Raw genomic sequence first — 14,106 nt, forward strand, 5'->3', positions numbered from 1 at the left:
CAAACGCAGAAGGTACGAGCCCTATGACAGGGGAGAACTACTGCAAAAGAAAGTAAAAATTCAATGTTCTCGCCATTCTCAAAGCTCTTAGCAACGAAGATATGAACGGCTATGGGAAAATGCACTCTCTGTCAGAAAGACTGGGAAATAAATATATTTTCTTTCAAAACAAACAGGATACTGAGCAGCCTGCTACAGTACATGCCCATAGTTTTGGGAAAGACATGAAAATTGACAGTGGAAGTTCACAATGGGACATTCCAGGGCTGTTTCGACAGACTGAGATTAGAGAGGTCGCAAGAAAATCTGAGCTGCGCAAGGGGTTTTGGTTTTAGTTATCAGCCACAAAAAGACATATTCATACAATTAAGTTTGTTGGGCATGAAATTACGCTGCATAGTAATACTAGCTTGAGAGAAAACATTAAGAGCAAAAAAAACCCAGTATAATTACTTCCAAAACACATTCTCCAATATTATTACTGTTCTGAACAAATACATTACTTGCTTTGTCAGGTAAAGGTCTCGCTTGTTCCAAATAATCACTTTGGTTTTTTATCCTCTCAGTTAAGCGCTGAAACACAGCAAGAAAAACCTCTATGGTCAAAAGGTCTATACATACACAGGTCTATTATAACTTCTTCCATTTTATCTGTATCCATCTCCCCTACATACAGCCCAAGAGACACCGAAAGACGCAACTTACAGTTCATGAGACACGTTCTGGGGATGTTAACTATTTTGAACAAGTTACCAAAACCCTGTGGCATCTACAGGGCTTTTTTTGCTCAGACCAGCTACCTTTACAACCCACTTTACGATGGTAACTTTACTTCAAGCTAACTGCCAAGCAAGAGAAAAGTGCCTGGACCAAGAACTTGCAACAGCCTTTCTTAATTACGCTGTGTTACTAACCACGCTCACAGTGTTAACACAAAACGTTAACGGGCTCGTGCCCCCACTTCAGAATTAGTTACTGCAGACAGCAGAAAGCACGAGCCCTATCACGGGAAGCGCAGTTAGGAACCTCATTTTGTTGGCCAAAGGGGCTCCCCCCCAAAAAAAGCAACATCAGACCTTGCAAACTAAAGCTGCTCCTGAATAATGACATTACAAAGCCCTGAGCTGCATTATAACAATGTAATACAGCCAAATACCAGGCATCAGCTGTCACAGTCCTTCACTTTTCAGGGCTACTGAGAACCAGCAGGAAAATTTAGTAACAGAACCAGTTCCCAGCATTCTACCGTTGTTAGTGGCATGATAACAGGGGTTACCTTCCTCTTTAAATACTAGCATCAAAAAGATGATAACATGGTAGCATGCTGACAGCGAAGAAAATCTGAAAGCAAAACTCAGGCTCCAAAATACTTTTGTTTTCCAAATGAAAGAAATCCCAAATAAGCTCTTTTGAAAAAAGATCATTTTAGTCTTCTGGTATATGTGATATACAGACACCCAACAAGCCTGAATTTAAAGACTAAGTATAATTCTCTATGCTTAGACTCACACGTAAAACGCTTATTTTCTATGATCCCATTAAACCAGATAGCCTGGTATTTATTTGCAAAGAGATCACTATAGCGAGAAGGAAATGTTCATTTCTGGCTTATCTGAAGATTGCACACAATCATGCTATCAGTGGTTACAAGTATAAAAATAACACGACTAGGGAACAAGCTGAAAGTTTATTTGGAAAAAGCATAGGTACATCCTATAATTAAACCATTGTTCCTCTCGAGTGCTCGAGAAGGGAATATCTGCTCAACAGTAGCATCCTGTTTAGATGTCTTCTGACATTAAATGACGCACTAGTATCAGACTAAGGGCTACTGTGTCGTTCTTCCCTCTCCGCTTAAGATGCGGCCCAATGCTGTTACCTCTCTGCTATTCGTTACTACTGTACCGAATTGCCTCCATGTAGCACACCGCGGTTTCCAGAAGAAAACCTGAGGCACCTAACATATGTAAGGCATACATTAAAAAAAAAAATTCTTCCTGCAGACGTCACTACATGGCATGAAAACAGTGAACTAGTATGTGGAGTTTCTGAGGCAACTAGTTATTCACATACCATGCCATACAAATGAGTTGTTAGGATAAAGAAAGAGATTAGGGCTCGGTTTCTCTTGTTTGAAACCAAAAGCAGCCCTACTTTTTTCAGATTAAGCTACAGCAGTATAAAATATATACGCACACTTTCCAAGATAGCCTATGACACCAATAAGAATTTGTTTTGAACAGACTTAAAGCTGTAACAGTTCATATAAGACGACATTCAGAGAAAAAACAAAATAGATCACTATTCCTCACAGCTTAAGGGCATAAAATCATTTGTAATTTATGAACATTTAGAAGTTAGATTCCCCAAAGTAGTTAAATTAACTTCCTAGTTCACATCTTCAAAGAGAAAATGAATACTTTAATAAAGCAATTAAAGAGGACAGTTCTGTTACACAACAGGCATGTTGAAGTACAGGCCACGTACATCATTCCTTTTTTTGTTTTTTGTGTTTCTTTAGTCAATGGAGTTGAGCTGTAATTCAAAACATTCAGAAAAACTCTGTAAGTGAGGATACACCAAAGAGACACGAAGCTAAGAATTTTCCAAAGTGATTGCAGAATACACAGTTTATCTCCCAAAAAAAAAAAATCAGTCCATTCCAAAATTACTGAGAGACTTTGGCACTACAGAAGTTCATGCAAAGCTAAGCTCACTTTCTCTGACAACGTGTATCAGACCTAGCGGTTCTCGAAGCTGTACATACAAATACGAGCTGGCTATCCTGCTGTCACTCCTCTCCTCTGAGCCCGCAGTGAAGTCATGTTGCCAAATTGCACCATGACAATCCATGGTGAATAGTAATGTCAAATGCGTATTTGCCTCCTCGGGATTTGGGAGCTGAGCCCCAATAAGTTTGCTGATGCAAGTAAGCAGCAAATACACTACTAACACACTTCTCTTGTTATTTCCTGTACTGACATGAATATGACAAATTTATTTTCTCTTTCTAACCCTCTCTCGGCTTTAAAGACATCCCGTGACTTCTCAAAAGTCAAAATTAAGTAACTACCTTTACAAGTTAGTGCAGCCAGGAAAAGAAAATACAAGAGACAATAAAAAGTCACTTTAAGCGATGAAGAAAAAACAATCTCTTTGTGCCTTTCTACAGAAACTTTTTTTTATATTTTACTTAATGACTGAAAGATGACATGCATAAACATATTTCTTTCAAATTCCAATACTGTTGTAAAATAAAACCGAATTTCCAGAACAGAGACCCAACATTAGAAAACTCCTCAACACACGCAACTCAGCATGAGCCAAGGGAACTTCTCTGCTGCAAGCCCCGCTCTCCCCAGCAGCAACAGGAGGGCACGTCTCATCACCAGCTTCAAGTATTTCCAGTGCTAACAACACATTATGTTTCCCACAAATTTGGTCTTATTTGTGGATTGTTTTGGCCAGTGTCAGCTTCGTGGATTTAAGGGTGGGTTTCTTTTCCTGTGGTGACTGCCACAGCAGGCTTCCAGTCTGCTGATTCGGGAAGTTTTACAGCATTAACGCAGCCCTGGTGTTCCTGATCTAGCTCTCTGCTCCATGCCCTTCACACCAGCTTTATCCCTGCATTCGAGCTAATTTCTTCACTGCATCATTTCTTACTTTCTAGCTTTTTTTTTTTTTATCCTTTCTAGAGAGCAGGGCCGACGGGCAAGGACAGGAGAAAGTTTAACTGTTCACACGGCACACATCATGTCACTCCAAGCCCAGCCTGGTGGCCCCACTACCTGACCAACTGGTTTTTGAGCATCTGCTGGTGTCACTCCTCCTGAACACCATATCAACCTTTGATAACCATCTCTGGAGGTCGGACATGGCCGGCAGCCTCCCCTGGCTGGAATTTACACCTCCCTCTACCAATGCAAGAGACCTCGCCACAAGTTTGCGGAGAGCGTCCTCCCCAGGAGAGAGCACTCGGCCTCCTTCAGCTTTCACAACACACTGAAGGGCTGGGTCCAGCACCGAAGGCAAACAGACATTTGGAAAAGGTCAAACAAGGACAGAGAAATAACTTTAGCACCACAAAAAACACATTCCAGAAGCGGCTTTAAAAAAAAAAAAAAAAAACAAACAACAAAAAAACCCCCAAAACCCAAACATACAGAAAAAAAAAAGATTTGCAAAAAGGACACGCTAAATACAATGCCTATGCAGTCAGTTTATTTTTCCATGGGAGTTTTTATTTTCTCACATGTATTTCATGAGCATGAGGATAAAAATAACATTACCACAATGACGTATCTATAGTAGGAGGAATGACTTATGGGTGCCGACCAAAAGTCAAGGTTTCCTCTTTGCCCCCAATTTGAAAACATCACCAGCAAATCAGCCGCCTGCCAAAATAATCAGTAATGCCATCTCTTCCCCAAAACCAGAACGCGGGCACTGCTCAGAGAGCAGGACAAGCCCTTAGAAAATAGGACAGATGGCATTACAATTCCAAGCAAAGTAACTCCTTGTATCATTAGCTATTGAACCCGCGGCTTGATGTGGGGATCAGTGTAAAGCTTATTAGTCTTTAGACAGTTGGCAGCAACAGCCACTGCAGCAACCATCCGGGAGCAGAAGGAACTCATTCAGTTTAGTTGTTTTTCAGGTCATGTTAAGTCAAAATGTTTCTATACGCACTCCAGTCCCAATTTAACCTTTCTGAGCCTCTCCAAGTGCAATTACGCTTACAAACAGCTTCAACTCCCGTACTCGTCTGACAAAGAGGGCTCCAGGAGCCCGGCGCAGGTATCTAAAAAATTCCTGCCTGGTGCCATTGTGTAAGGATTTCACCCTACTTTGGAGAGCAAGGACTTGCCAAGAATACCACTGACCTCAGCCCCAACATTATGAAACAGCGCTGCCAGCTCCAGCCAGCTATGTAAAAGTAGGGATTGAATTCAAATCCAGAGCCACAGCGTACTGCGGGATAATAACAAAACAAAACCCCCCAAAATTATACTCTAAGTGCATTTTTCTTTTTACCGGAAGCAACCTTCAAAATAAACTCAGCTGGCATTTCTCTCCCTCCCTGCCCCCCCCCCCCCAAAAAAAAAAGAAACAAACCAGGGAGTAGGAGGAAAGTTGTTCGCGTTAATGCATTTCTTCCCTTCCCGTGAGCTTGCCGCCCGGGAATTCAGCGCTGAGGGGGGTGGGGGCGGGGGTGAAACCCGCGACCGAGCCGCTCAGCTCCCCCGGGAGCGGGGCCGTGGGGCTCCCGGATTCTCCCCCCACCCCGGCCGGGGGTGCGCGGGGCGGGCGCGCTGGCGGAGGCCGCCCGCCGGGCGCGGAGGGCAGCGGAGCGGCCCCCTCCCGGGAGGGAGGAAGGGTGTCGGGGGTCCGGGGTAAGGGGCCGCCTACCTGGGGGCTTCTCTCCGCCGGGTTCTTCATCACCGCCTGGCGGAAGCTGTTATCCACGTAGGACGCCATCGCGCCCCTCCTGCCTCCCGCCGCCGCCTGCCCGGGCTCCGCCGGCACCCGCCGCCGCCCGGGGAGGGGATAGGGGAGGGCCGGCCGCGGCCTGTCGCTGCGGGCTGCGCGGCCGGAGCGCTGAGCGAGGAGATGGGAGGCGGCGCGGCGCGGAGGCACCGCGGGCTCAGCAGCGCCGCCGCCCGGAGCAGGAGGCGGCGGCAGCCGAGCCCCGCCGGTAACGGCGGCGACAACGGCTCGGCGCTCCCTCTCTAACCGGCTCTACGCCTCCCGCCGGCCCGCTCCGCCGCATCCCCCCGGGCACCGCCGTCGTCGTCGTCGTCGTCGCCGCCTCTCTTCTTCTTCTCTTCCTCCTCCTCCTCCTCCCATCCGGGCTGATGGGGGGGCTCCGCGCCCGCCTCAGAGACGGGGAAGTTGCTGGCTTGGGGAGGCGGAGCGGCGGGGGGGGCGGGTCGGGGCGGGACGGTGGAGAAGGGGGAGGCGGGTCGCTGGGGGCCGCGGCCGGCGGGGGGACCCCCGCCGGCCGCGGCCCCCAGCGACCCGCCTCCCCCCCTCGGCAACAGTGGTTTAGCATCCTCCTCCCTTCCCTCAAACCGCCCTGGGAAACCATCCCTGTCGTTTTTAACCCCTACAATGAAAATTGACCGGCTGTCGCCATCGTCCCGAGGGACGCGCATCATCCCGGCTTCGGTGATGCATCCTATGAATATTGGTGATGAGCAAGCTGGACGTTAAAAAGAAAAAAAAAGAAAAAAAAAGAAAAAAAAAGAAAAAAAATAGACTTGATCTGCTGGATCTAGTGACTCCCTGCTTTGGGGAGGCCACCTGTTGTCACTCTTCTCAAGAGTAATCCCTATCAGCCGGCTGTCCCCTCTGTCATTGCTACGTGGGATGAAAATGAGGAAGGGAAGGGTGTGAAATCTTTAATTTAACACTTTTCGGGGGGTTAACTAGTGGCTGCTTCTTCTCACGTGAACTTAAGTTTTTAAAGAATAAAGGTCTTGCAACATGGCTGATTTTCTTTGTTTACCACGACACAGAGCGTGTCTCAACAGCAGCTTGAAAGATACGAATCATGGAAGTATTATTAATGTGCCATTAACGGCAGTGTAATACTATTAATGTATTTGCTTTTACAAGCGATGTGTACCTTTTGTTGATATGGATCAGGCAATGTAAATAATGTCAACATTAAGAAATCTGTTTAATTTCCAGTCACTAACAGGGGGTTAGACAATTTAATGTTACACCAAGTAAGGTGTTGTAATTTTTATTTGTATTTTTTATTTGCAAAAAATCACAGGGATAACCTTGGGGTTTTTTTCTTACACAACATACACTGCTGGTGTCAGGAGACAAGATCTTACGCTTTTAGACGTACATGGCTCTCAAGCAGGCTGTGTCTTCAGGCAGTAATCTACTAAACCTACTGAATTTCTACGTGTGGCTCATTAACAAAGATAACTCTTTGGGCTAATCCCACTCATATGTGTCAGCAAAATATTTTGCAAGTAATACTGATAATTCTGGGCACACCATGGGAAAAGACTGCGGAGGGCTCCACATCCCGACTACATCTTCCTTGTCGGTGCTTATTAGTAGTCCTTATGAGGGATTTTTTTTTTTTTTTAAACTAACAGATTGAAAACATAATGTCCTTTGCCCTAAAGAATAACAGTTTTAAATATGCCTTGCATTCATCACCCACAGAGTATCATTTCTTCGAATTAATCAAGCCTGCAGCTACAGCAAAGTGCCAGCTTTTCTGAAGCCCAGCTTACCAACCTGGAGTGCTAAGATTCCCTTTTTTTGTGGGGCATACGCATAGGGCGAGTGCCGCAGGAATGCGAGGAATGCTCTCCTGGGCTCCGCTCCTCAATCACTTCAGGGCACCCATTCCCTCCTGCTACAGACTAGCTTGCCTGGCATCTTCATATCTCTACATCAAAACAGAGCTACCCACTCTATTTTAATATGCAATTATCTTTCATTTCAGAGCTATGAGCTGTAGCAGCATCAAGTGAAGTGCTTCCCTCTGATTAATTTTTTGTTGTGTTATCCGGTAACACAATACCTGCCGTTCACAGTGATATTTAACTTCAGCCAAAGGGATTTTGGGGGCTCCAATTGTACTCTGATCAGTGTAACAAATCTCAATGGTCATAAACATATGTCAAAGGCCTATCACGCACTACATGAATTGTTAGAAATGGGAATGAATGAAAGCTGCAGAATTAGGTCCAAATACATTCAAAAATTTCTTAATAATATTTAAGAATGTGTTGCATTAACACTTTCTCAGTGCCCGTAAGCAACATATTTGTATAATGCAGATGCTTCTGATTGTTTATATTCTCCATGGTGGATACAAGTCTGTCCTTTATGCTGGTTGTTGTTTTGTTGGGGTTTTTTTCCCTAGCTGAAATTAGAATAGTTCTTATACCTGAATAGGAAAAAACAGCAAATAATCATCAAGATACAGAGTAAGAATAATAATTAGAGAATACATCAGATCTTCATTGGAAACACCTATTTTTCATGCAATTGTTCAACAAAATAAAATTTACAGCATCGAACATTTTTGCAGCTTTCACACTCTCTGAGTCTCACTGTCTTTCCTGTTTTCTAACTTCAACAGTAAATCAGTATGTTTTAAAATACGCATGTATACCAGGCCCTGCCATTCATTTTGCGTTTGCTTTTTGGTTATTCCCCAGTCTATGTTATCCAGCCTGATTTACAATGGATGGGGGGTATGGGGGGGGGGCGTTGTTTACACTGGTCATGTTGTTACATTACATGGGTTTCCTACGCCATATTACACTAGGAGACCAAGAGTTAACCATGTGCATTACATGTAGCACAGACAGTATTGATATTTCAGCTATATGAAAAGGCTGCAACTCAAAATATGACAGCTCAGCATAATATCCTTTGGATAGCTGTAACTAAGCACTATGTTAAAGTATTTTAGAAAAGTATTTTGTGTTAGAAATAAGAGTTTCTGCCTTCCTGAATATCTCTGTTTCTTTTAAGGCATCAGTTGAAGTGGTCAGGTCAGACAGTTACTAGAATGCCAAGGAAACAAAGTCAGCATTTCTGTGAGCTCGTTGTTCATTTGCTAACCCTCATTTTTAAAAAGATACTTGCACTTTAAGAGGCTTGGACTTGGCTTAGCCACACAGCTTTTAATTCATGACACCAGTTATCAGTCACCCACAGTTAAAAAGCTTAGTTTGCTCAGGAGAGGCTGGAATGCCCCGGTAGGGAAACGGAACGTTGCCTCTTTGGGGAGGTTACTCAATTATATACAGTCGGTATGGATATAAACCCATGGATGTCCTTTTATCCCCTTTCATTTCCATCTATCTTCTGGAGACAGTGTGGCAGCTGAAGCAGATTCATGCGGCCAAGTTCCAGCCCTCAGAACTGCCCGTCTCCTCCCCGGCTCTCTCCTGGCACCTTCTCAGCAACCATGCAAAGTTATTTTCATAACCATTCATGGAGGTGGACAGTAAAGGGGAACGGAGGTATCGGTCTGGAGAACCATTTCGTAGCTGACCTTGAGAACTGTAGCCACCCTCATTGGCCAGGCAGAAGCCGATTTTATTGAATTTTAAGTCACAGATGAATGATTTCAGGTACGAGAAAGGCCATTAATGAGGGGAAACTATCTCCTTTGAACAAGATTAACCTCTATGCTCTTTTGGGATGGCAATGTTTTTTCCAAGAATGCTGTCTCTCACCTTTTGGGATTTGTACATGGATGTGATTATTACCATTTGCAATTCCAGTTTTTATCATCTTTTACAACATGATGAAGGGCATGTGGGGATTTTGGGGGTTTTGTTTGTTAAGGTTTTTTTGCAACATCCTCTAGTTATGTGGCTATTTGCCAACTAGCGATCACTAGTGTACAGCACAGTGTGTAACCACCACCTTGTATCCCTGAACAGGAGGGGTAGGATAGAAAAGTATCAGTGAGTTAACACAGTCTGTGCTAAAATAATTCTTGGACGTTTACCACTGGTTTATGGTCCTTTTGCACTTGTAAGGCAGAACAAAATTCAAAAGGTTATAAAAGAGAGCCTGGCCTCTGGCATAAAACAAATTTCATCTTCTTTTTTTTCTTAAAAGGACAAAGAGAAGAATTTGTGACTACTATAATGCATTTCATATATTTATTCAGAATTTTCTGCTATTTGCATAGCTACATTGGGGAATATTTATCATTCAACTTCTGCTACGGCTGCAAATGTATGCAAATCGGCTTTAACTGGTTAGTTTAATACTAGCAGTGGCAGCTCAGGGACCGCATGAACTAACTATTCAAGTATTTACATGGTCGTTGGAGAAGAATTCAGTGTTCCTTTCAGCTGCACTGGTAAAGGTGCCCAGCGGAAAGGCAGGGTGGCTGCAATCCGTATTGCAGCAGCACCTAGGAGGTGCAGTAATGGATGGTGGCCCCCTGTGCTACATGCTGTAGGAACACTGAACAAACGAGCAGGAACTCTTGAAGGTCAAGCCTGTATTTCTGAAGTAAGCTCAGGTCTGTCAACACAAGCTTCATGCATGCTTGTGACCACGATACAGGTGTGCCCTTCATCTCTCAGGAGTGGAAGTGATGATGGGAGATGCCTGAGAGTCTGGTACCTCCACCGGGAAAGGGGTGCTCAGGACCTCGCTGCAACATCATCTGCTCCAGCGTCTCCTTCTGTGAAGAGCGGCACAGCAGTATCGTCTCAACTTCTTAGGTAGAGTTTTCTGAAGACATAAGCAAAGCACTGCAAAGTGCTGTCACTAATAACACAAAAGGCATTTTGAGGGTTTTTTTTAAACAGACCATTAACCACAGACACAGAACCAGTCAAACAGCACCTTGTGTCGTTATGAAGATGCGCAGTGAAAGAGGTTTTTTCGGTGGGCTGGCGCAAAGCCCACAGCAGTAAGTGGGTGCTTTGGTGCTGGCGCACTCCGGGACAGGCTGCCAGCAGGGAGAGGGACCCTGCCGTGGTTCTTAAATTGCACCCGCTACGCAGTGGCAGAGGCATCAGACAGACTGCAAACAGGGTCCTTTTAGGTAAACGGCCCTTTCTGAATGACACCCAGGTTAAAAAATGCACTCCTTTCCAAATAGTCATCCACAATCTAACACAGGCAGGATATACGTAGGAGCGATTTCAACTGTTGAAAGTACACTGTAACACAGTTTTGTGAACTATATAGTCAGTGTCACATGTATTTATAATATTATATTTCAGTGAATAGCATCCCAAATAAGGAAAAAATATTTCATTCTTATTCACTGCCTTTGAAGTTTTCATTACTGGACAAATTAAAGCCCAAACTAATATTTTGTGTTTTGGTTCTTTCCTAAAAGAAAATATAAACTTACTGTTTTCTAAAATAACTGTAATTGAGTTGTTTAAAATAATCTTTTGAAGTTTCTACAACCCAAACATTACATGATTATGCTGAAGTATGAAAAGGAGAAATTGTCTGGAAGTCAATCTAGTCAGGACTACTATTTATTCAAAGCTGGCCAAGTCTTTAAAAGAATTTAACTCATACCTGTTAATGGTAGATAGCCAGATGATCATTAATATCCAACGATACTGCTTTTCTTAAAACACTAGAAGACAAAGTTATCTAATAGATCATGCAGAATGATAAATAAAACATGTAAAGCTCCACAAGGAAAATGAAACACCGAGGAGGTAGGATTTTTTTCCTGCCCAAAGATGTGAAATATTTATAAGAGAAAAAATTGCCGTTAACATTGTTATTAAGACCTTTCACTCTAAATGCACTATTTTCAGTATTAGGATTCTATGCTGATTGCCTAATTTTCACTGTCTACCATCAGAAACCTTTTTTTTTTTTTTAAAAAAAAAGTCAGCTTTATTATATATGATTGAAGTGTTTGGCTTCAGTCTGTACTAGCTGTTTCAAAAAAATATGAATATATTTATAACTTTTGGCATTACTGTGGGGCATTATTCTACAAATTAAGTTTACCGCTGGTAGCATTTTTCCATAATGAATTATTGATTAATTATTCCAGATATTGCCTGTCCTCGGCTCAGCCACCAAGCATGGCTTACTGCACTGCTAAGTCAGCCCGCGCTAGAGCTGTTCCTTGGCCTGCGTCCCTGAACGCCGCATTCCCGCCAGCTTTCACCTCTTTACTCTTGTCACCATCTCCCACAGAAATCGTCCGCGCTCTTCCCCGCTCGCTTTAACACGCTATACTGCATCACAAATATGTTTCAACATGATACTACCAGTGCTTATTAGAAGAGCATTTGCATTTACATTGCTTCCTAACAACCTTTATAAATTACTCCCTTGCTTTGAAATGAATAGTCATTGTGTATAATGTTTATGCGGTTCAGCCGCCTTCATCCTTCAGTCACCGTTTAGATCTGTTCAAAGCATATGGGGATGTGTGGGTGTGAACTTCAGTGAATGCTTCTGTGCTGTGCATACAGATCCTGGAAAAGCATATTCACACCTATATCATAATGTGACAAGTACTAGGTACCAATTTAAATGGATAGAATCAACTCTAAGTTCAGTAAATGCTAGAAAATTCTTCTTACTTGCAAATCAGTGATACCACGCTCCATCAGTTTATGTTCCATTTGTTTTCCCAGGAAGAAACTACCCAGTACCTGGAATAAAACAGCATTAAAATCTAATTTTACCTTATCCCAAGAAAGCGTACTCCACATAGATCGACACTGAGGTAAGCTACCAAGGTGATGTAAGCTTACTGTGGAATCGTCCTGATCGTTCCAGACAATTTAATGACAATATGCCTAACCTTGCGTGTGCGGAGCTCCTTGCTGCGTCCGCAGTCCAAGAGTACTCTTATTAGACAGATCATAGAAAGAAATAAACAGTTTATGTTCGGAACATTGTTACGACCAAGTTTCTCTCACACAGACTCTACAATCACCAGTAATGTCAGCAGTGAATATTAAGACTTTATATTCCTTTCTTCTTGTAAAGAACTTAATACGAAGAGATCCCTATTTCCACTGGGGCCTTCAGCTTCTGTACAAATACACGATGATAAATTCAAGCTTCAAATTAAGTTGGAGGAAGAAATCCTTGGCTATACAATAATATACAAAAACAAAGACATGAAGGAGCAGACAAAAATACGCAATACTGCACAGGTAGGCAGTCACTAACTAACCGTGGGGTAGAAGTTTACACAGTGTATTCCTTGTGTTATCGGGATTTATATTTAAGACAGACAGTGATAAAGTATCACTTTCCCTCATATTTTAGTGTAAATTTCTCTATGTTTCATTTATGAAGCAGATACTTATAGTACTCTAAACATTCAGCAGCTGGCTGTGATAAACACTATCTTCCTACTCCTGATTTGTGCCGAGAACAAAAATCCACCATTGCCTTGTACCACTGCTGGAAAAACGTCGGAACCTGCTGTCTCGTTCACTTTTCATTTCCAGAACAAATTAAAAAAAAAAAAGAAAAGAAAAGAAAAGAAAATTGCCTTTCTCATTGTTGCTGTGCTTAGTAGAGCAACTAGCACGGGGACGTTGCCAATGAAGATCTGTAGCCGACCAAGTTTGTCTTGTATCTGTGTTTTCTAAGTCAGGAAGAGAAACTGAAATGCAAGAAGCAATTGTACAGAAAGAGGTAGTCAAGATTAGTGTTTTGTGGGAAGTCAAGTGACTCTTTGGAAGATGTACATTTTTGAAAAACACGTGAACGCTTAAAGATTTTTCTTAGGGGGAAGTTCTTTGCTAGGAATTTTCCCTTTTTTTTGTGCTGTTAGCAACTGAAAAGGCAGCTGACATACGCTGGCATCTGACTGGCATGACGAGAGCCCTGTACACTGCCACAATAAGCACACTCCTGTCATCTATATTTAATTTTGTTTCTCTTCCTTCAGCTCGAGCTGGCTGGAATGGAGACAGCTCAGTGTATTTAGTCCTTGGGATAAGGAAGTCTTGAAATACTTCAGAAGTAGCCTCCTGCAAATAAACTGGAGGGTGGGGATCGTCATCCACGTGCTCTCGTTTGTGTGCAATTAGCATCCATGTGAGGGAGGAGGCTCTTCAGAGGGAGAAGAGCTAGGGTGGATCATTTTCTCCTGCTTCAACGTGTCTTCATATGACAGTCCAGGTCCTCATCTGATTAAAATCCATGTGTTTCAAGGAGATCAACCAAATCCTGCTAGTTTAAAACAGCTAAGGACCTGCCCCTTGGCTCTGATCCCTGTGGGGGTGGCTGGGAGTTTGGCAGTGCTGCGGCAGAGGATGGGTATGCCCCTTTGGGGCTCTAGCTGAAAAAACGATGCGCTGTTTTAAACCCCTGGAAAGAGAGACCTCTCTAACGTACGCTCAGCCGTGCCCCTGGGAAGGGGTGCATGACAAACGACAAAACAATCTTGCCCCTGTTCATCTAGTAGTGACATCTGTGTCTTGTTAGTGATGCGCAAACTTTTAAAATGGTTCTTCTCTCAGGTGGAAGTGAGCTGTATAACTTCATTCCATCGATGTGAATAGCTTACAGTTTTGCCTCAAGCTTTCGCATTACTATTGCGTTCAGGTATGAAGTTAGATTCCTCTTGCCATGGAGGAGAGGAGC

At 43.3% G+C, this 14,106-nt stretch overlaps 1 protein-coding gene across 6 annotated transcripts in view; it reads right to left on the reverse strand.

The window, feature by feature from the left end:
- The window catches only part of RAPGEF2 (Rap guanine nucleotide exchange factor 2), a 192,404-nt gene extending 186,508 nt beyond the window's left edge, over positions 1-5,896 (reverse strand). For all 6 annotated transcript variants that reach the window (XM_054823761.1, XM_054823758.1, XM_054823760.1 and 3 more), the window contains exon 1: positions 5,410-5,896. In XM_054823761.1, the coding sequence (XP_054679736.1) occupies positions 5,410-5,478 (69 nt within the window). In that variant the 5' untranslated portion in view covers positions 5,479-5,896. The remainder of the gene's footprint in view (positions 1-5,409) is intronic.
- Between the last annotated feature and the right edge of the window lie 8,210 nt (positions 5,897-14,106).

The sequence above is a fragment of the Grus americana genome, chromosome 4 (assembly GCF_028858705.1).
Source record: "Grus americana isolate bGruAme1 chromosome 4, bGruAme1.mat, whole genome shotgun sequence".
Taxonomy (NCBI): domain Eukaryota; kingdom Metazoa; phylum Chordata; class Aves; order Gruiformes; family Gruidae; genus Grus; species Grus americana.